Source organism: Carlito syrichta, unplaced genomic scaffold, assembly GCF_000164805.1.
Source record: "Carlito syrichta isolate Samal-C Ts95f unplaced genomic scaffold, Tarsius_syrichta-2.0.1 Scaffold312207, whole genome shotgun sequence".
NCBI classification, from domain to species: Eukaryota; Metazoa; Chordata; class Mammalia; order Primates; family Tarsiidae; genus Carlito; species Carlito syrichta.
Genome location: NW_007256303.1, coordinates 105898 through 129348, shown reverse-complemented (window position 1 = coordinate 129348; position 23451 = coordinate 105898). Strand labels below are relative to the sequence as shown.

Below are 23451 nucleotides of genomic sequence, written 5' to 3'. Positions count from 1 at the left end.
GCCCGGCTGATTTTTTGATTTATTGTAGAGATGAGGTCTCGCTGCCCAGGTGGGTCTCGAACCCGTGGGCTCAGGCAATCCACTCACCTCAGCCTCCCAAAGGCGCGGGATTACAGGCTGAGCCACCGAGCCCGGCTTATATTTTTAATTTTAATTTTTGAGTCACAGTTTCGCTCTGTCACCCAGACTGGAGTGCAGTGACATAATCATAGGTCACCGCAGCCTCAACTTCCTGGGCTCCCATCTGAGCCTCCCGAGTAGCTGGGACTATAGGTGTACACCATCACACCCAGCTAATTTTTTTGATTTTTTTTTTTTGTGGTTGTTGTAGAGACAGGATTTCATTATGTTACTTAGGTTAGTCTTGAACCCCTGGGCTCAAGCAATCTTCTCGCCCTGGCTTCTCAAACTGCTGGGATTATGGGTGTGAGCCACCACGCCTGGCTCAGAAAATATTATTGATCATTTTGTGTGTGTGTGTGTTGGAGTCTCACTCTGTCGCTCAGGCTGGAGTGCAGTGGCACATCCACAGCCACCATGGCCTCGACCTGCTGGGCTTAGGCAATTCGTCCTCCTCAACCTTCTAAGTAGCTGGAACTACAGGTGAGAGCTACCATGCCCAGCTAATTTTTTGATTTGTTGTAGAGTCGAGGTCTTGCAAAGTTGCCCAGGCTGGTTGCAAACTCCTAAGCTCAGGCAATCCTTTTGCCTTGGCCTCACAAAGTGCTGGGATTATAGGCTTGAGCCACCTCACCCAGCTTATATTATTGACCTTTATTGTCATTATTCACAAGAGTTTAACATGGTTGGTAAGAGATCTTTTCTTTTGTCTCTTTTTCTTTTTTTTGAGTCTGAGTCTCCGTTGCCCAGGCTGGAGTGCAGTGGCACACTCATAGCCCCCACAGCCTTGACTTGCTGGGTTCAGGTGATCCTTCCGCCTCAGTCTTCCAAGTAGCTGGAACTACAGGCATGCACCACCACGTTCAGCTAATTTGTAGATTTATTGTAGAGATGAGATCTTGCCAAGCTGCCCAGGCTGGTCTTGAACCCATGTGCTCAGGCAATCCTTTCACCTTGGCCTCCCAAAGTGCTGGGATTACAGGCTTGAGCCACCATGCCTGGCCAAGAAAGATGTTTTCATGAACAAAATTTAATGCAGCTCAGGGGAAAGCTGCCAGGGAGCCTCAGTGACCTCAAAGTTGGCTTTCTGTTCCCTTATTGCTTCCAGTCAAAAACTTTTTTTTGTTATCTAGCTGGTTGCCATTAATTTTAATTTTTAATTCATTTTTAAAATTTTAGATTCAAGGGAGTACTTGTGTGTTTGTTACTTGGACATATTGTGTAGTAGTAGGGATTGGGTGTCAGGAGGCCCATTGCGTGAACATTGTGTGCCGTAGGTAGTTTCTGAACCCTTTCCCCATTCCCCCCTTATTGGTGTCCCCAGTGTCTATTATTTCCATCCTTGTGATTATTTGTCTCCCGCATATGAATGAGAACATGTAGTGTCTGGTTTTCTGTTTCTGAGTCAGTTCACTTAGGACGATGATCTCCAGCTCCATCCACGTTGCTGCAAAGGACATGGTTTCATTCTTCTTTATGGCTGTCCAGACTAAAACTTCTGAGGATGGCTGAGTCCAGCAGAGAGCCCTGGTCCAGGCTCCATCTTAGTTTTCCTCTGCCTGTCTCTCTTCCCAGGCTCTCGTGGGGAAGGTGCAGATGCAATACTATGTGAATTATGGCGTTTCCTCCTCTACATAAAGGCACACAGATCAGTGACCTCTCACTATTCTATAGAATCTCCCTTTGGTCCTAATTTAGGAGTCCTGGACAATGCAGGTTCCAAATCCTATGATGGATAACAGAGCCCACCTCCTAGGGTTTTTGTGTGGAATGAATGAATTAACAAATATAAATGACTTTGGAACCGTGCCTGGCATGTGGTAGGCTCTCTATAAGCCTAAATAAGAATAATAATTATTATTATTCTAAAAGGGTGGCAGACATTGCCCAAAGCAGAAAAAGAGGGGAAACAGTGAGGGCTTTGGGGCCAGAACGTCTGGGCTTGATGTTCAGGTTCTTAATGTGTAGCCTCAGGCAAGTCGATTGATTGCCTTAAAATCCCTTGGTAGTCTAAGCTGTAGAATGAGCTTAGTAATAATAATATCTTTTGTGGGCCAGGCACAGTGACTCATGCCTGTAATCCCAGCACTTTGGGAGGTGGAAGCGGAGGACTGACTAAGTCTAGGGATTTGAGACCAACCCAGGCAACTTGGCGAGATCTCATCTCTACAATATATAAATAAATAAATAAATAATTAACTGGGTGTGGTGGTGTGCACCTGTAGTTCCAGTTATTTGGAAGGCTGAGGCGGAAGGATCGCCTGAGCCCAGCAGGTCGAGGCTGCAGTAGCTGTGAGTGTGCCACCACACTCCAGCCTGGGTGACAGTGAGACTCTGACTCAAAAAAATAAATAAATAATATGCTTTGTAAGATTGTTGTCAGATTTAGAGCTAATATGTATATGAAATATGCAGCATAGAAGAGCACGGGCATGGTGACTCACACCTCTAATCCCAGCACTTTGAGAGGCTGAGGCAGGAGGATTGCTTGAGTCCAGTTCGAGACAAGCTTAGGCAACATAGCAAGACCTCATTTCTATAGAAAAATTAAAAAATTAGGTGGGCGTGGTGGTGCACACCTATAGTCCAGCTACTCCAGAGGCTGAGGTGGAAGGATTGACTGAGTCCAGGAGGTCAGGGCTTCAGTGAGCTGTAATCATGCCACTGCACTCCTGCCTGGGCAATAGAGTGAGACACCAACTCAAAAAAAAAAAGAAGAAAAAGACGAAAATGAAGACGAAAAAGAAGGGGGAAAAAAGAAGCGGAGGAGGAGGAAGAAGAGAAAAAAGAAGAAGAAGAGACCATGTACGAGGGGTATTGCTAAAAGGTGAGTGTTATTACTTTTAGTCCTCCTGGAGTTTACATTTTCAGTAGAGGGGGTTTTTTTTTGGTTTTTTTTTTTTTTTTTGAGTCAAGTTCTTACTCTGTCTTCCAAGCTAGAGTGTAGTGGTGGCATAATCACGGCTCACCACAGTCTTGCAATTCCCTGGACTCAGGCAATCTTTCTGCCTCAGCCTTCCAAGTAGCTGGGACTACAGGTGTGTGCCACCACACTGGCTAATTTTTTGTAGAGGCAAAGTCTTACTATGTTGCCTAGGATGGTCTTGAATTACTGGACTCAAGCAATCCTCCCGCCTCAGCCTCCCAAAGTGCTGGAATTATGGGTGTGAGCCACCGTGCCTGGCCCAGTTGAGCTCTCTTATAACAGAGCCTCTTAACAGGTTTCCCATCTACTCTGTAGGCACTTCCTGAGCACCTACTCTCTGCCTGGCCTGCCCTGCCCTGGGAGGCTATAATATATGGCACAGGAACTGGCCGTCAGGAAGTTCCTTATTGGGAAAATAAGACTGAAAAGTGTGAAGAAGAAACATATAAAACTGCATTAAATTAGCCAGGCGTGGTGGCACACACCTGTAGTTCCGGCTACTTGGAAGCCTGAGGTAGAAAGATGCCTGAGTCCAGCAGGTGGAGACTGCGATGGCTATGAATATGCCACAGCACTCCAGCCTAGGCGACAGATTGAGACTCTGACTCAAAAAAACAAACAAACAAAAAACACAAAAAACTGCATAAAATAAGGCATTAAGTAAACAAATAACTAAACGCCAGAAAGGCATGGTTCAGCTAGCAGCCACGAGCCAGAGCTGAAAGAGGAGCAAACATTAAGGCTTCAGTTAAGGACTTGAGGCCAGCTAAATGTCAAGGCCACCTCTCTGTCCCAGCCAGCTGTGGACCCATCCTTCCTTTTTTTTTTTTTTTTTGAGTTGGAGTCTCACTCTGTCGCCCAGACTGGAGTGCAGTGGCTGCTCCCGGCCACCACAGCCTCGATCTGTGGGGCTCTGACAATTCTTCCGTCTCAGCCTTCCAAGCAGCTGGAACTACAGGCACGCGCTACCACGCCCGGCTAATTTTTTGATTTATTGTAGAGATGAGGTCTCCCAAGTTGCCCAGGTGGGTCTCGAACCCACGGGCTCAGGCAATCCACTCACCTCGGCCTCCCAAAGCGCGGGATCACCTGAGCCATCGAGCCCGGCAACTCATCCCTCAACTGCATCAGGGCCGCCTGTCTTCCCTCAGCATTTGACTTCCTTCCCTCTTGATGTCTCATTCCAAGTCTCTACAACTTTCCACTACTGAGTGTTTCTAAAACAAACGCACAACCCTTACTATGTCTGACCCATAGATTCTGCTTTTGGTTTTATTCCTTAGCTTTTCTTTCTTTCTTTTCTTTTCTTTTTTTTTGAGTTGGAGTCTCACTCTATTACCCAAATGCTCAGGCAATCTTCTCACCTCGGCCTCCAACAGTGCTGGGATTATAGGTGTGAGCCATCGCACCCGGCTAGCTTTTCTTTAACTCCCTGGAGATATTTTACGTAAGGATGAGCCATCTTCTTATAGGTCAAAAATAATCAAATATGAGCAATGGATTGAAGCCTGATAGATCCCATGGACAATGGAAATGTTCCATAAATTGACGGGCACATGGTTCACACCTGTAATCCTAGCACTTTGGGAGACCGAGGTGAGAGGATTGCCTGAATCCAGGGGTTTGAGACCAACCTGGGCAACTTGGCAAGACCTTATCTCTACAATATATCAAAAAATTAGTCTGACGTGGTGGCACACACCTGTAGTTTCAGCTACTTGGAAGGTTGAGGTGGAAGAATCACCTGAGCCCAGCAGGCCGAGGCTGCTGTGGCCGTGAGCATGCCGCTACACTTCATCCTGGGTGACAAAGTGAGACTCCAATTCAGAAAATAAAAAAGTAATCCAGTTTAATGTCCGGCTAGGTATGGTGGCTCATGCCTATAATCTCAGCACTTTGGGAGGCCGAGGTGAATGGATTGCCTGAGCCCATGCTTTCGAGACCAGCCTCTGCAACTTGGTGAGACCTCATCTCTACAATAAATTTAAAAAAAAATTAGTCAGGCATGGTGGCCCATGCCTGTAGTTCCAGCTACTTGGAAGGCTGAGGCGGAAGGATCACCTGAGCCCAGCAGGTCAAGGCTGCCGTGGTCGAGAGCGTGCCACTGCCCTCCAGCCTGGGTGACAGAGTGAGACTCCAACTCAAAAAAGAAAAGAAAAGAAAAGAATAACTGATTAAAATCATTGCCTGAAAGATTTTCTAGAGGAGCAGATGCCTTGAGATATTACCTCTGTCTACGTGTTCTTACTCAATTTTCACCAGAAGATTCTGGAACTGATTAACACCCAAATGCTTCCAAGCATCCTTAAGAATGCCTTCCTTTAAGAGACTGTTCAGGTTATAGACCCCTTTTCTCCAACCTGAGGGTGCAGCTTCTGGAAGGAATCACAGGGGAGCCAGAGGCAGACTCTACTTTACATGGTCTCAGTTGCCATTTCTGGAGCATTGCTAGTATTCAAAGGGCGGCAGTCTTGGATTTATTCTAACTGGTCACTCAATCCCGTGATAACTTCAGTGCTTTCATCCAGAGAAGATGCAACGATCATTGTCTCTGTTCCAGGCTGTCACACACCCCTCTACCACTGTGTGCTCTCTGTGTAAACTGGGCATGTGTAAGATTCTGAGCATAAAATAGCTGTCTTGCCAATTTAGCATTTTGCCTTTGCAGATAAAGGGAGAGTAAGATGGAATCAGTATAAATGTATTAACCCAGTCCTAATAGGAATTCACCAATCCTAACAGGGAAAAACGAGGGGAGGGAGTTTCTTCAAAATAGATGTTCTGGCTGGTCGCAGTACCTCATGCCTGTAATTCCAGCCCTTAAGGAGGTTAAGGCAGGAGGATTGCTTGAGGCTGGGAGTTCAAGACCAGATTGGGCAACATAGCAAGATCTCATCTCTACAAAAAAATCAAAAAATTAGCCAGGCATGGTGGTGCCTGTGGTCCCAGCTACTTGGGAGGCTGAGGCAAAAGGATTCCCTGAGCCTGGTAGGTCGAGGCTGCAGTGTCCTGTGATTGTGCCACTCCACTCCAGCCTGGGCAACGGAGTGAGACCCTGACTCAAAGCAAAAACAAAAAGCTTAAATAGATGTTCTGTTGCTTATTTCAATGATTCTATGAAGGATAACCTATGTTGTGATAAAATCTTGATCATAGCCGGGTGCAGTTCCTCGCGCCTGTAATCCCAGCACTTTGGGAGGTGGCGGCGAGAGGATTGTCTAAGCCTAGAGGTTCAAGACCAGCCTGGACAATTTAGTGAGACATTGTCTCTATAGTAAAAAAAAAAAAAATTGCCGGATGTAGTGGCACACCCCTATAGTTCCAGCTACTTGGAAGGCTGAGGTGGATCGATCGCTGGGCCAGCAGATCGAGGCTGCGGTGGCTGTGAGTGTGCCAGTGCAGTGAGACTCCAACGCAAAAAAAAAAAAAAAAAAAAAAGTCTGGGTCATGTCGATATTTGAACGAGAAACAGTAGAGCTTAGAAGGCAGCAGACATTGTCTCTGCAATGCCTTTCCAAGCAAGTTTTCTGGAATGTATAGCACATGTGTCGTGAGGTCCCAAGGTGACCTTCATGTTCCACAGGGTCTGTTTCACCCTGCTGCTATTTGCATAAGCTATCAAGGCATCTCGGGTTATCTCTGCTCTGGATTGAAGGCAGCCTCTTCGTTCTCACAGAGAGAATGTGGGGGAAGTCCTCCTCTGATGGTTAGAACTTGTTAGAGCTTGATCCTGTTTGCCAAGAAACAAGGTGAAACATTTTGCTCCAAGGTCGTGAGTTTGACATCAATCTTAATGAATGAGGGCTGTCTCTGTGTGCTCTTTGGTCTGACACTCTTCATGGGGCTTTGTTGGGAAAACTGAAATGGGGTTAGTAGGGGATTGTGACCTGGGCCCCGCAACCTTGCACAACAGACATGCTACAATTTTCCAAGGTCACCCTCTATCTTGTACAAGGCCATCTACCTTTGTAATGATTGATTTAAGGGAGCATCAACCTTTGTTCTTTACATTCAGTAGCTTACAGGGAAAGTCAGTTGCTTTTTCTTTTGAGCCAGCTATCAGGGCCTAATGTCACTGTGAGACAACCTGGGCTTAATAGCGCATTCTGTTTCCTTCTCCAGTCTAATGTGGCAGCACTCTTTGATGCCCCTGGAAGTCCAGACCCAGATAAATTCTGTGAATAATAGGATGCAAATAAGACAACAGACACAATTTTAGAAGCAGAGTCGAAGAAGGGATCTGCGGTCAGGAAGACATGGCAGAACGCTGGGGGAAAGACAGGATGAAGATAGATGGATCAACTTAGCAAATCATACATGTGTGCTTAAGGAACCTCCAGTCATTTGTCAAAGGTTAGATTTCCAAATGTGTGCATGTTTTAGTCACATCTTGGCTGAAATATCCTCATGTATTGGTGTCTCACTCTATCACCAGGCCAAAGTGCAGGGGCACAACCACTCCTGGGCTCACTCGTGTGATCCTCCCGCCTCAGCCTCCCGAGTAGCTGCACCACCGTACCTGGCCTAGTCTGGAGTTGTGCCAGTGACAAATGCTGTTCTTTCAGACTGTTTAACATTCATTCATCTACATTCTGCATTCCACAGATATTTATTAGGTGCTTAAAATATGCGACCTTTCTGTTCATTGCCAAATAATTATGTGGTGATTATTCCTTAAAATATATTATTTGACTGCTATTTCTTTAAAGTTTTTGACAGTTTTGAAAGTCACTTGGAGGCCAGGTGTGATGTCTCACGCCTATGATCCCAGCACTTTGGGAGGCCCAGGTGAGAGAATTGCCTGAGCTCATAGATTTGAGACCAGCCTGGGCAACTTGGTGAGACTTCGTCTCTACAGTAGATCAAAAATTAGTCAGGTGTGGTGGCATCTGCCTGTAGTTTCAGCTACTTGGAAGGTTGAAGCGGAGGGATCACCTGAACCCAGCAGGTTGCGGCTGTGGTGGCAATGAATGTGCTACTGCACTCCAGCCTGGGTGACAAAGTGAGACTCCAATTCCTCTCTCCCAAGAAAAAGAAACTCAACTGGGAACAATATTTTACCTTTATTTTTCTAAGGAAATAATTTAAGCATTAATAAAAGTTGCTACCTTTTATTAAGAAAATATTGATCAAGCACGGTGGTTCAGGCCTATAATCCCAGCACTTTGGGAGGCCAAGGTGAGAGGACTGCCTGAGCCCATAGGTTCGAGACCGGCCTGGGCAACTTGCTGAGACCTCCTCTCTACAATAAATCAAAAGATTAGCCGGGCTTGGTGGTACATGCCTGTAGTTCCAGCTATTAGAAACCCTGAGACGGAAGACTCGCCTGAACCCAGCAAGTCGAGGCTGAAGTGGCTGTGAGCATGCTATTGCACTCCAGCTGGGCAACTGAGTGAGACTCTGACTCAAAAAAGAAGAAGAAAATTACATTCATCAGTAAAAACAAGGTTAGATAAATCTTTTTTTTTTCCAGTCAGGAAGAAGCATTTGTTATTGGCACATTACTTGAGACCAAGCCAGGTATGGTGGTACATGCCTGTAATTCCACCTACTCGGGAGGCTGAGGCAGAAGGGTCACATGAGTCTTCTGCCTCAGTCTTCCAGGTAGCTGGAACTACAGGCACATACCATCATGCCTAGCTAATTTTTTGATTTATTGTACAGAGGAGATCTCACCAAGCTGGCCAGGCTGGTCTCGAACCCTTGGACTAAGACAGTCCTCTCGCCTCTGCCTCCCAGAGTGCTGAGAGTACAGGTGTGAGCCACTGCACTTGGCCCAGATAAATCTTCTTTATTTATCTGAGTTTCCTCCAACCTCCATCTATTATTTTATCCCTTTTTTCACTCTTCATCCATTTGCTTTGATTATTTACTTAAATCAAGTCTACAAACATTTATTTAACAAATACAAACGCACTGCAGCAGACAGTAAAAAGATTAACAGGGTAACCCCTGCATTTAGATGACCTATGACATCTAGTAAAAGAAGTATAGAAATAAGTAAAATAAAAACAGTTATACTTTTACATTTCAATTAATCAGAAATGATAAAAACTAGATGTAACAATAATGATTCAAATTTTGTAAAAGAAATGACTGTGTATGTATATGTTTATGTATATAAATACACAGAAAAAAATTGGACATTGAACAAGTTGCAAGCAAGCAGTGGTTACTTCTGGGGTGTGGGGTTAGGGAGTAAGGAAGGAAAAGACCTTTTTTTATTTTGAGTCAGGTTCTCACTCTGTTCCCCAGGCTGGAGTGCAGTGGCACAATCACAGCTCACCGCAGCCTTGAACCTCTGGGCTCAGGGGATCCTTCTGCCTCAGCCTCTCAAGTAGCTGGAACTACAGGCATGCGCCACCACAGCCAGCTAATTAAAAAAATTGTTCTTTGTAGAGATAGGGTCTCGCTATGTTGCCCAGGCTGGTCTTGAGCTCCTAGGCTCAAGCAATCCTCCCGCTTCTGCCTCCCAAGGTGCTGGGATTATAGGCATGAGCCATTGCACTGGCCAGTAGTTTTAGTTACACCTGTATCTTTTAACATAGACTATTTTCTGATGTTGAGTTTCTCAGCAAGACTTTTAAAAATGCAATTAAATGAATTATTTTATACTATAAAGCAATGTAAGTTTTCCCTCAGTTCATAGTTTTGTCATGTTCAATACTGTTTCCATTACTGAAGATGTTTTCTGATCTGCAATTGGATCTAATTTTCCATGTATGAGAGTGCTCATATCAAATCAAGCTGTTTAAATAGGACTGCAATATTATTCTCCAAGCATTTATAATTGCATTTATTTAAACTCTTGTTAATCATTCACTGAAGTATAACTTTTTCTACTTAATAGTTAGAAAAAGTAAATATAGCTTTCTTGAAGGTTTTAGAATAGTAATTGTAGACTAAAAATACATTTTTTATACAACTCATAACTAACAATGATATTCTGTTATAGATATTATCTGACAATTCTTCTCCACAAGCAGTTTTCATTATTTATTCAAACTTTGTTAAAAGTGTCTATAAGAATACTAGTTTTAATTTGTTGAATCAGTATTTCTTTCTCTTTTTTTTGAGTTGGAGTCTCACTCTGTCACTCAGGCTGGAGTGCAGTGACACGCTCACGGCCACCGCAACCACGACTTGCTGGGCTCAAGTGATCCTTCTGCCTCAGTCTTCCAAGTAGCAGGAACCACAGGCATGTGCCACCACGCCCGGCTAATTTTTTGATTTATGGTAGAGATGAGATCTCTCCAAGTTGCCCAGGATGGTCTCAAACTCCTGGACTCAGGCAATCCTCTTGCCTCCACCTCCTGAAGTGCTGGGATAACAGGCATGAGCCACCTTGCCCAGCCTATTTTAAAAATTATTTTAAAAGATGTGGGGTGCCAGGCTTGGGGGTTCAGCCTATAATCCCAGCGCTTTGGGAGGCCAAGGTGAGTGGATTGCCTGAGCTTGTGGGTTCGATACCCGCCTGGACAACTTGGCGAGACCTCATCTTTACAATAAATGAAAAATTAGCTGGGTATGGTAGCGCGTGCCTATAGTTCCAGCTACTTAGAAGGCTGGGGCGGAAGGATCGCTGGAGCCCAGCAGGTCGAGGCTGCAGTGGCTAGGAGCAGCCACTGTACTCCAGTCTGGGTGACAGAGTTAGACGCCAACTCAAAAAAAAAAAAAAAAAAAAAAGATGTGGGTAGGGTATTGGATGTACAAGTGCAGGATTGGGTATACAAGTGCACAAGTAATTTAACACCACTCAAACAGAATGCTAAAATTTTGAGCAAATAATTAAAATCATGGGGACAAATTACCCCCCCCTTTTTTTTGAGTCAGAGTCTCACCTTGCCGCCCTGGCTGGAGGGGTCAGTGGCATGATTATGGTTCAGCACAGCCTCTCGAGTAGCTGGACTACAGACATGTGCCACCACGCCTGACTAATTTTTGTGATTTTTTTTTTGTAGAGATGCAATCTCACTCTGTTGCCCAGGGTGATTTTGACCTCCTGCACTCAAGCAACCTTCCCACCTTGGCCTCTCAAAGTGCTGGGATTGCAGTCATGAGCCACTGTGCCTGGTTCCCCCATCCCCCATTGTTATTATTATTATTATTATTATTATTATTTAGCTAGAGTCTTACTCTGTTACCCAGGCTGGAGTGCAGTGGCATGATCATGGCTACCACAGCCTCGACCTGCTGGGTTCAGTCAATCCTTCCACCTCAGCCTTCCAAGTAGCTGGAACTACAAGCATGTGCCACCACATCCAATTAATTTTTTGATTTATTGTAGAGATGAGGTCTTGCCAAGTTGCCCAGACTGGTTTTGAACTCCTGGGCTCAGGCAATCCTTTCGCTTCCGCCTGATACCTAGTATATTTCTGACACGACAGTAGGCATGCAATATAATATTCTTATTATAATAATCATTAGTAATAATAAAATGCCAAAAGTTACTGTAATAATTATCTGAATCCTTCACTTTACTTTAAGAATTAAGACGATTCTCTGTCCTTTCTCTTTTTTTTGAGTTGGAATGTCACTCTGTCACCCAGACTGGAGTGCAGTGGTGCAAACGCAGCTCACTGCAGCCTCTACCTACTGAGCTCAGGGGAAACTTCTGCCTCAGCCTCCCAAATAGCTGGGACTACAGGTGCATGCCACCAGGCCTGGCTATTTTTAAATTTTTGGTAGAGATGAGGTCTTGCTATGTTGCCCAGACTGGTCTCAAACCTCCTGGGCTCAAGCAATTCTCTCACCTTGGCCTCCCAAAGTGCTCAGATTATAAGCATGAGATGTTATGCTAGTCTTTCTCAGTCCTTTCTTCTCTCTGTCTCTCTTTTTTTTTTTTTTGAGCTGGGCTCCAGCAATTCTTCCGCCTCAGCCTTCCAAGTAACTGGAACTACAGGCGCACGTTACCACGCCCGGCTAATCTTTTTTATTTATTTAAGACCTCATCTTGGCAAGATGAGGTCTTGCCAAGTTGCCCGGGCGGGTCTTGAACCCTCAGGCTCAGGCAATCCATTCACCTCAGCCTCCCAAAGGCATGGGATTACAGGCTGAGCCACCAAGCCCGGCTTTTCTCTGTCTCTTAAAAAAAAATTTATTTTTTGGTGTGGGAGGGAAAAGTGGTGAAATGTAGAAAGTAATAGGTGTTGTTGTTGTTGTTGTTTTTAATCCTTTAAAAAATTTTTTTCTGTCCTTCACTGTCAGAAAAGCTTGGCTAATTTTTTAGCTACATGACTTAGCAAAAATAATTTTGATATGTTATTCCCTAGCGACCCAACTTTAACAAGAATGTTTTAAAAAAAATTCCCTTTTTTCCATGAAACAAATAATTTCAGATAATCCTTGAAGATTTTGCTTCTACATGACCACTACAAGCTAACAAGGCTCCTGCTGCTATTTCCATTTCAAAATATTACACTTAATTTTTGAGACACTGGTGGGGGTTGGGCAGAAGTGTCTTAAAAATGACATTTCATCTATTTGGATGTGCCTCTAAAACTCTGCAGTTTCTTGATGTTTAAGAACGCAGTTGCAGTTGTCTTTTGGCAAAGAAGGTTTAGCTGTTAATCATGTGAATGATAGCATCTTCACAACTGTTTTCACAGTTTTAATACTAAATTCTGTTTAAGAATTTCAACAGAGACCAGGCAAGGTAGCTCATGCCTGTAATCCCAGCACTTTGGGAGGTGGAGGTGAGAGGATTGCCTGAGCTCAGGGGTTCGAGACCAGCCTGAGCAATATGGCGAGACCTCGTCTCTACGATAAATCATAAAAAAATAAGCTGGGCGTGGTGTTGCACACCTGTGGTTCCAGCTACTTGGAAGGTTGAGGTGGAAGGATCGCCTGAGCCCAGCAGGTCTAGGCTGCGGTGGCTGTGAGTGTGCCACTGCACTCCAGTGTGGGCAACAGAGTAAGACTCTGACACAAGAAAAAAAAAAAAGAATTTCAGCAGAGCCTTTAAAAAGAGAGCTATATAAGTTGCTTTTTTCCTTTTATTTGTGAGTATAAAATACTCTCTTTACCTTCTTATGTTACTTATTTTTTATTATAGAAATTGTCATAATACACCAAAATAGAAAGACCAATATAATAAACCCTCATAAACACATCACTCAGTTTTAAGTTATCAAAATTCTGTGGCTTGTTTCAAGATGGGTTTTTAATGTAAAATTTTTGAAAGAAAGAGGCATACGTAATTGATTTTGCATGTTCTGAAAAGACTGTTTATCAGAGTGTGAGTGTGTGTGTGTGTGTGTGTGTGTGTGTGTGTGTGTGCGCAATCCACTTGTATTCCATTGAAGGTCTAAATATTTTCTGGGACAAGGTGGTTCTTCCCTACATGGAAAAGAATTGATTGAATTATTTATTGAATACCAAACACATATCCCGCATCATATGAGCAAAAATGTAAAGACAAAGTTCTTCAAAGAAATAGAAAAACAGTGAAGAAATCCACTGTTATCCCAGGCTCAGGAGCAAGTTGGCAAGGTCTTGATTTTGAATAGAATTTCCCAACATGTCTTGAAAATCCCTCTCACAGTGCTAGGCAATGTCTTGAACCCATGAGGAACTTAAAAAATCATTTCAGCCTTTGTTTGTGGTAATCAAAGTGTTGACATGTATTTTACATAAATCTATTTTATTAAAGATTGTATTGTAATGTTTATTTTAAACAAATTTAAAATATTCATAGAATTAATTATGAACATTTAAAGTGTAACAATACATACACATAGATTTTGGAATTTCCCCATCTAATAAATAAGGCACACTGCTTAAACTGCTTTCATTATGAAAGGAAAAACACTGTAGCATGTTTTTATTTTTATTTTTATTTTTTTTTGAGTCAGAGTCTTACACTGTCACCCAGGCTGGAATGCAGTGGTACGCTCACAGCCACCACAGCCTTGACCTACTGGGCTCAGGCGATCCTTTTCCCTCAGTCCTCCAAGTAGCATGCCTACACTCTGGTGAACATTCTTTTCAGAACATACAAAATCAATTGCATATGCCTGTTTCTTTCAAAAATATTACATTAAATACTCATCTTGAAATAAGCCACAGAATTTTGACAACTTAAAACTGAGTGATACATTTATAAGAGTTTATTTTATTAGTCTTTCTATTTTGGTGTGTTATGGCAAGTTCCATAATAAAAAGAAATAAGTAACATAAGAAGGTAAAGAAAATATTTTATACTTACAAAGAAAAGAAAAAAAAAACAACTTTATATAGCACTCTTTTTAAGGGCTCTGTTGAAATTCTTTTTTTTTTTTTTTTTTTCTTATGTCAGAGTCTTACTCTGTTGCCCAGGCTGGAGTGCAGTGGCACTCTCACTGCCACCGCAACCTATAGTCCTATAGAACCTCATCTCTACAATAAATAAAAAAATTAGCCAGGTAATTTTTTTAGTAGTGGTTTGTGCCTGTAATTCCAGCTACTTGGGAGGCTGAGGCAGAAGAATCACCAGAGCCCAGCAGGTTGTGGTTGCTGTGGCCCTGAGCATGCCACTGTACTCTAGCCTGGGTGCCAGAGTGAGACCTCAATTCAAAAAAAAGAAAAAAACTCTCATTTTAATGCTATCTATTTAACATTATTTAATGACATATATACTGATTATGTGTCAATGCCCTCACTCTGTGCTTCATGCCTTTAACCAGTCGTCCCACAGATAGGAGTCAGTGGTTTTCAAGGGGCGAGGGGAGGGGGAGGAATTTTGACCACCTGGGGACATTTGGCAAGGTCTGTAGACATTTTTGGTTGTCACATCCTGGAATATGGGGGAGTTACTGTCATCTAGTGAGTGGAGGCCAGGGACACCGCTAAACTCTTAAGATGCACACAGGATAGCCCACTATAACAAAGAACTACCCAGCCCCAAATGTCAATAGTCCTGAGGTTTGAGAAATCCTTATTCTATGTAAACAGTCTTTATCTATGAAAGATAACATTTTTCCCCCTCTCTAATCCAATATGACTTGTAAGAGATAACAAAAGCCACGAAATGGTCAAGACTATCATGAAAGCTGGCAGTATTTAGTGGAGTATTAAACAAAATGAGTTACCATCTCATGAACAAATGCGTCTTGCCCAACCTCTGTGCCTATTTCCTCAGAGGTTTTCAAATGTTCCATTCTAAAATGGAAATTTACAAATTTAAATTATTATGTGTGTGTATTTATTGATTTAAAAATAGAATGAAAATAGCCACCATTACTGCATTTACTAATGTGAGCCCTTGGGGCTTTGCTGAACAAGCCAAATCTGTCTCCGGGATTCTAAAATCTGATCTTGTGGAAAATGACACCAATCCACAAAAAGAAATGGACATGCAAGAACAAGACACAGGGCCCAGGGCCTTTTGCAGGTGTCCTCGTCACTGAGTTCATTCATCCCTGAGCTAGTGACTGAGCCAGGAAATTGTTCTTTTTTGCTTAAGCCAACTTGAATTAGATTTCTGTCTCTTGCAACCAAAAAAGTCCTGACTAGGCTGGGTACAGTGGCTCATGGCTACAATCCTAGCACTTTGGGAGGCCAAAGTGAGAGGACTGCCTGAGCCTATAGGTTTGAGACCAGCCTGGGCAGCTTGGTAAGACCTCATCTCTACAATAAATTTTTTTAAAAAATGAGCTGTGCGTGGTGGCGCACGCCTGTAGTTCCAGCTACTTGGAAGGCTGGGGCAGAAGGATCACCTGAGCCCAGCAGGTCGCGGCTGTAGTGGCTGTGAGTGTGCCACTGTACTCCAGCCTGGGTGACAGAGTGAGGCCCCGACTCAAAAAAAAAGTCCTAACATACTCCTAGATTAATAGAGACAATATTTCAGGAATTAGCAATAATGCAATGAAATATGAATATGAATTTGAAATTGGAATATGAGTATTGAAATATGAATATTGAACTTGAAATTGGTGTTTGATTACAAGGTTTTAGATAGAAATCCTGACCAACTCATTCAACCAAACTTATACAAATATTCTGTACTGCCGGGCTTGGTGGCTCAGCCTGTAATCCCGCGCCTTTGGGAGGCTGAGGTGAGTGGATTGCCTGAGCCCGCGGGTTCGAGACCCGCCTGGGCAGCGAGACCTCATCTCTACAATAAATCAAAAAATCAGCCGGGCGTGGTGGCGCATGCCTGTAATTCTGGCTACTTGGAAGGCTGAGGCGGAAGGATTGCCGGAGCCCAGCAGGTCGAGGCTGCGGTGGCCGGGAGCGGCCACTGCACTCCAGTCTGGGCGACAGAGTGAGACTCCAACTCAAAAAAACTCCCCAAAAAACAAAAAACAAATATTCTGTACTATGTGCTGGGAACAAAGGCAAATTTTTAAAAAATTATCTCTCCTGTCAAAAAACTCCCAATCCAGTTGGGGAGACAGGAAAGAACCATATGGTATGTGGTGACTGCAGTGAGTCTTGAAGGACATTACATGGGTAAAATAGGGAGTAAGGACATTTTGGTTGAATAGAGTGAGCCGGGTGAGGCTGGGTGGAGGTGAAATATCGACATTGCCAGCAGTCCATTATGATACAACATGAGGGGCTGGGGAGGGTGTTGGGGGCTGGTGGTGGGATGGAAGAGTGGCCAGGAAGGAGTCTGACAGAGGCCAGGAATTGTGTCTTGAAGGTCTTGGCGAAAAATTGGCACTTTATCCCCAAAGCCTGGGGAAGCCCCTAGTGGATTTTATAAAAGGGAGAAACTTGATGCATGTTGGAAATATCACTGTAAGATGGGGATAATGGTTACCTGGCAAGGTTGTTGTGGAGATTATAGACATTATTGAAAGTGATGGCCAGGCACAGTGGCTCAAGCCTGTAATCCCAGCACTTTGGGAGGAGGAGGTGAAAGGATTACCTGATCTCAGGGGTTCAAGACCAGCCTGAGCAGCATGGTGAGACCTTGTCTCTACAATAAATCAAAAAATTAGCCAGGAGTGGTGGTGCGTACCTGTAATACCAGCTACATGGAAGACTGAGGTGGAAGGATCGCCTGAGCCCAGTAGGTAGAGGCTGTGGTGGCTGTGAGTATGCCAGTGCTCTCCAGCCTGGGCGACAGAGACTCTGACTCAAAAAAAAAAAAAGTGACAATTGCCATGCTTAAAGATGGACAAGTCAGAAAATGCCTCCTCCTGTTCCAAAGACTGTTGGAGCATCCATCAGTATGTGTGGCTATGGAACATTTCTACCTGAGGCTTAGTCTTGCTTTAAGGTAACCCTGAGGGCTGCAATAAAGTGGGGTCTAAATTCCAGGTCAGTCTTGGGACCTGTTGGACCATTTTGGTTTCCTCCAAACTGAAACATTTCAAACCAAGATGCCATTTTTACAATCATTCTGGAACTAAAAGGATTCCAATAACCACTGCAAAATCTTTTCACTGACTAAGTTGGGAATAAAGTGGTCTATAACCCTTATGAATTTAGTTTTTTACTAGGCTTATTTAGGTCAATAAATGTTTTTGGCTGTGCATGGTGGTTCACATCTGTAATCCCAGCACTTCAGGAGGCCAAGGCAGGAGGATTGCTTGAACCCAACCTGGACAAAATCGTCTCTACAAAAAATAAAAAACTTAGCCTGACATGGTGGTGTGTGCCTGTATCAGCTACTGGGGAGGCTGAGGTGGAAGGATTGCCTGAGCCCAGGAGGTCAAAGCTTTGGTGAGCCGTGATCGTGCCGTTGAACTTCAGCCTGGGCAACAGAGTGAGACCCTGACTCAAAAAAGAAAAAAAGAAAAAAAGAAAAAAAGAAAAAAAGAAAAACTTTTTGGACTATAAACTATTTCTAAAGAATGCACAATAAGGAAAAAATACTTCATTGCAACATAAAATATCACATAAATCTTTGCTCTCTTAAAGCAAGGACAGGGAAGGGAGAAGAAAGAAAAAAGAGTTCATCTCAGGCCACCAAAACATGGCAAGGTTTCCTTCCATTGTCACAAGTCACTGGGTTAGACAGTGTTATTTCACTTTCTGACGGGTTTCAAGGGACCCCTCACACCATTTGTTTAGGCTAGTGATTTAGAAATTTTAAGGAGAGAAAAGAAACGATTTGAGAAACACAATCATTTAAAAAGGAAAACATCAATTTGAAGTAATAAAATTTTATCTCACCATCAGAAAAAATGCTCATTTTGTGTTAAAGGCAAAACTTATCTCAAATGAGAGGAAACTGAAAAACATCTGAAAATATGGCATTTTATCTGCTAACTTTGGAAACAATATTTACTTGTCAGTTAAGGCTTTTTCCTGTTTATTTGTATCAGCTAACCAATTTTTAAGACTTTGAATTAATTATTAAAATACATTTTTCATGAAAATTCTAATTGCTGACATTTTTCCAGGTAATAAGAACTATTCAACAACTTAAGAATAATTTTTACACAAGTTAAATAAACATGCATGTATTTGTATAGAAAACCTTGAAAATAATAAATAAGAAATCACTAACAGTAATGTCCTTGGGTTGGGTTTTTTGGATGGAGAGAGAGAGAGAGGGATTCAACTTTTTCACTTTAGATCCTTTGATACAATCTGATGTTTTCAAAATTTACATGAGCATAAATTGTTTTAATAATTTAAATAACTAAATAAAAGGAATATTTTTCTAATTTTTGTATGCATAATCTTGGTAGCTATTAAGTAGCTGTAGATTTCTCCCGGCCGGGCGTGGTGGCACATGTCGGTAGTCCCAGTTACTTGAAGGCTGAAGTGGAAGGATAATCTTGAGCCCAGCAGGTTGAGGCTGCAGTGGCTGTGAGTGTGCCACTGCACTCCAGCCTGGGCAGCAGAGTGAGACTCTGACTCAAAAAAAAAAAAAAAAAAAAATTTCTCCCCTGTAAGGTTTTATTTGCCTTACACATTCATAATATATTCTACATACAACTCTATTCAAAGATGTATAAATGACTTTGAAATCCTAATGCAATCTGCAACAGCAGATGTGACTGAATCAATAGTATAATGAACATGCATAATAATGCAGAAAGTTCGAAAAGAAAAGAAAAGAAGGGTTAGCAGATATTTTTATATGTTCAAATTCAGACATAGAATAATTTTGTGTTCCTGGACATCTTCTTCTGTTTCTATATTTTTAACTTTCTATTATTAGAATCACATTACTTTCTCTAGCACATTATAAAATCATATGGTAAAATTTTTTTTATTTTAAAAATGTAACAGGTGTTCAGAGTAATTTATTTTCCCAAGTCAACTCTTTGACTCACAAAGTTAATTCGGATTCAAGATATTAGTTTCAATGGGAGGCTAAATCTCTTGAAAATTCCCAAAAGATTATTCTCTTAAAAACATTCTTAATGAAGAAAGTCAGTGTTAATTTTATTGTCGTTGATAAATCCCATGTCCACCACAGCTGTGTTTTACTCTGTAACCTTAGGCAAGTTGTTTAATCTCACTAAGCTTCAATGTTTTTCATCTTTAAAATGGGAATAATAGTGGGACTAGTTCACAAGCTTAAGAGGATCAAATGTGACAATGCATATGTAGTCTGAAGTACATCATAAGCACTCAAGAAATATTAGCTATTATTTTGCTTGCATTTTCATGATTGTTTTAATAATTTTGACATTTCCCAACATAATCTCTAGCTTTTGAAATATACTGCTTTAAGACTGTTTTAGGAGAGCACATTCTTCCCAGTTTAGTGTAAGCTCCCAGAACATTTAATTTCATCTTTCTTGCCATGTAACACAAGTAAAATCAGCAGTGAAGTATACTTATTTTAATTTCTTAATGTATGAGTTAGCTAACGTTTATTTAACTTATTATAGCTCAGTATCACCAAGGAAAACTATACTAACAACAAATACATATCTGAAATGATTATGCCCTAACATAATTCTGAAATGACTGCATGTTGTCAGAAAAGAGTTCCCCCACTTAAATTGATAAAGTACTGGTTTTCCACAGTATTAAAGTAAACTCATAATCTCACACTCTAATATATAATTATAGATTTAAACGTGGCTTCAAAGTGCAACTGGATTAATGCATTAATAATAGCTTAGATAAGTAAAACATATACTATCTTAAATATAAACTTTGAGGATAGAGCTTTGAATTCGTCTAAAATTAGTTGTGTTGGTTTAAGAAAAAAGAGATATTTGAACAGAAGTTACATTTCTTGGTGTTTTCTGAAGGTACAAAAAGAAGCCAGCTATACAGTACCTTGATGAGGTTGTGGCCCACAGTGTAGACAGCTGCTAAATTTCCCTTCTTGCCAGGAGCATGCATACCTGTCCCATATCCATGCCAAGCAACTAGATACGGGTTGTGAATTGTGATCCAATATTTGACACGATCTCCAAACGTCTGGAAACAGTATGTGGCATAGTCGTTGAAGATGTCTATCATGGTATCATTTTTCCACCCTCCGTATTTTTCTTGTAGCATCAAAGGCAAATCCCAGTGGTACAGAGTAACTACAGGTTCAATATTTCTAAGCACCAGAGCATCTAAAAGACTATTATAGTACTGGAGACCTTTTGCGTTGGCAAGGGCTACTGTCCCATCAGGGAAGAGCCTTGGCCAGGAAATTGAAAATTGATAAAAAGAAACTCCTAGAAAATCCAGGGCCGATAAGTCTTTTTCCAGAAAAATATAACTGTCACTGGAACCATTGTCACCGCTGACATTCTTGAGGTGTGTGCTGATGAAATGATCCCATATGGAGGGTCCTTTTCCATCCTCCTTCCAACTCCCTTCCACTTGGAAAGCTCCAGTCCCAACACCCCAGAAAAAGTTTTCAGGGAAAGTGTCATAGAGAAACAGCTGATTTTCATTTACCGGACTCAAGTGAGGATTTTTAGACCATATAGCTCTTCCGTCTCCAGGGAATCCAGTGACAGCTCTTAGCAGAATCAACACTGACAGGATGACAGGTCTTGGCAGTCTCCCGTTGGACATTGTATTCCTATAGCGTGAGGTTATTTCATCAGGGCTGAAGAAAACCCATTCATTCCCTGGAGATCCTGTCTGCAGCAGCTAACTGCTAGACTGTCTTATCAACGCCTCAGTAAAAGCTTGTGATTGTAAAGCGCTGTCAATGATTAGCTTGAACTGGGAGGCTCAGGATGGGTCACAGAGAGCAACGTAATGTGAGGGAGGTGGCCTAGGACGGTCACCAACACATCTTCTGTCTCATTTTGGGAGAAATTAGATAAAAATATGCCAGTGACGGTAGTTTGAATATGTAACTTAATTTTTGTATTTGTCAACACCAAATACAAATGACATATTTTCTGTGTGGTCTTTTATATCCACCCAAATCTTTTCTGAAGGTTTCAACATTGTTGAATAAGGTATATATGCCTTTTCTGTTTTTAGGGTTTTTGAGTGGTGATTTTATTATCTCTCATTTCAGGAAAAACAATCTTATATACAAGTAAATGACATTCCTATATACCTATAGTAAAGAATTAGGAAACACAATAAGACGTAACACTTCCCCACAAAAAATTATAACATATTTAGCAATAATCTTAATAAACGTTACCTATTTTAAGGAAATTATAGAAATGTATTGATGGATTTGAAAGAAGACTTGAATGAGGGAATATAGCACTTTCTGAATGGAAAAACAGAATATTTTCCCATTTAATTTATAAATTTAATGACTTTTAACCCAAATCCTCAAATCCCATATTTTAGTTCTACAAAAGTATCATGAAGTTTACTTGAATAATAAATAGGCAAAATTAATTTTAAAAAAGAAAGAAGCCAGATGTGGTGGCTCATGCCTATAATCCCAGTATATTGGGAGGTAAAAGCTAGAAGATTGCCTTAACCCAGGGGTTCGAGACCAGCCTGGGCAACTTGGCGAGACCTTGTCACTACAATAACCAAAAAAAAAATTAGCTGGGCGTGGTGGTTCGTGCCTGTAGTTCCTACTACTTGGAAAGCTGAAGTGGAAGGATTGCCCGAGTCCAACAGGTAGAGGCTGTTATGGCTGTGAGTGTGCCACTGCACTCCAGCCTGGGCAACAGATAGAGTGAGATGCCTACTCAAAATAAAAATAACAACAATAATAATAATAATAAATAAAATGAAAAAGAAAGAAAAACTTGGTAAAGAAAATAGTGAAGGCACAGATGTACCTTCAGATATTCAATTTAGATATTGAAACATAAAACGTAATTTAGACCGCATGATTCTGGAATAAGAATAAGTAGAAATAGTGTATATAGCCTCTAAATAACCTGTAAAAAATTTAATATATATTATTTTAAATATATATATTATAAATACATATATTGCATTTATTTAAATATATATTTATTTATATATTAAAATACATTTCAAATATATATATATATAGTGGAACTTTTCTTTTCTTCCTTTCTTTCTTTCTTTTTTGAGTCAAGATCTCACTCTGTTGCTTAGGCTAGAGTGCAATGGCGCAACCATGGCTCACTGCAACCTCAACCTTCTATCTTAGCCTTCCATGCCTCCTGAGACTACAGGCACACACAAACATGCCCAGATGATATTTTTGTAGTGACAAGTTCTCACTATGTTGCCTAGGCTAGTCTCAAACTTCCAGGCTCAGGCAATCCTCCTGCCTTGGCCTCCTAAAGTGCTGAGATTACAGGCGTGAGTCTTGGCATCTTGCCTTTTTTTTCTTTGAAGTAATATACATTAATGAGAGGAAATGTGGTTAATGGTTTGGCCTCTGTGCCGGGCATGGTGGCTTGTGCTGTAATCCCAGCTACTTGGGAGCCTGAAGTGGGAGGATTGCTTGAGGCCAGGAGTTCCAGACCAGCCTGGGCACATAGAGCAAGGTCTCCCCACCCCCACTCCATCTCTAAAAAAAAATATGATGAATTAAAAAATAATAATTTGGTCTCTGAGGCAGACTACTCGAGTTTAAATATAGTTGTGCAACTTGGGACAAGTTATCTAAACTTTCTGCACCTCAGTTTCCTCTTAAGCAAGAAAAATCATATTAAATATATGTACTTTATGGATTGTGAGGATTAAATGAGTTTAATACATGTAAGACACTTAGGGCCAGGCTGGGTGGCCAGCCTGTAATCCAAGTACTTTGGGAAGCTGAGGCGAGTGGATTGCCTGAGCCCGCGGGTTCGAGACCCTCCTGGGCAGCGAGACCTCATCTCTACAATAAATCAAAAAATCAGCTGGGCATGGTAGTGCATGCCTGTAATTCCGGCTGAGGCAGAAGGATCGCCGGAGCCCAGCAGGTCAAGGCTGCGGTGGCCGGGAGCGGCCACTGCACTCCAGTCTGGGCGACAGAGTGAGACTCCAACTCAAAAAAAAAAAAAAAAAATAGACACTTAGAATAGAAAATAGCACATAGTAAGTGCTCAATAAACATTACTCTTCCAGCCTGGGCAACTTGATGAGACCTTGTCTCTACAATAAATAAATAAATAAAT

At 41.8% G+C, this 23451-nt stretch overlaps 2 protein-coding genes across 2 annotated transcripts in view; one reads left to right on the top strand and one right to left on the bottom strand.

The window, feature by feature from the left end:
- The window catches only part of RPL9 (ribosomal protein L9), a 35880-nt gene extending 31214 nt beyond the window's left edge, over positions 1-4666 (top strand). Inside the window, exon 8 of the mRNA XM_021718474.1 lies at positions 4637-4666. The gene's annotated coding sequence lies outside the window, so the exon portion shown is untranslated. The remainder of the gene's footprint in view (positions 1-4636) is intronic.
- The window catches only part of KLB (klotho beta), a 39281-nt gene extending 18304 nt beyond the window's left edge, over positions 1-20977 (bottom strand). Inside the window, exon 1 of the mRNA XM_008069790.2 lies at positions 20225-20977. Within this exon, the coding sequence (XP_008067981.1) occupies positions 20225-20962 (738 nt within the window). The 5' untranslated portion in view covers positions 20963-20977. The remainder of the gene's footprint in view (positions 1-20224) is intronic.
- Positions 20978-23451: the final 2474 nt, after the last annotated feature.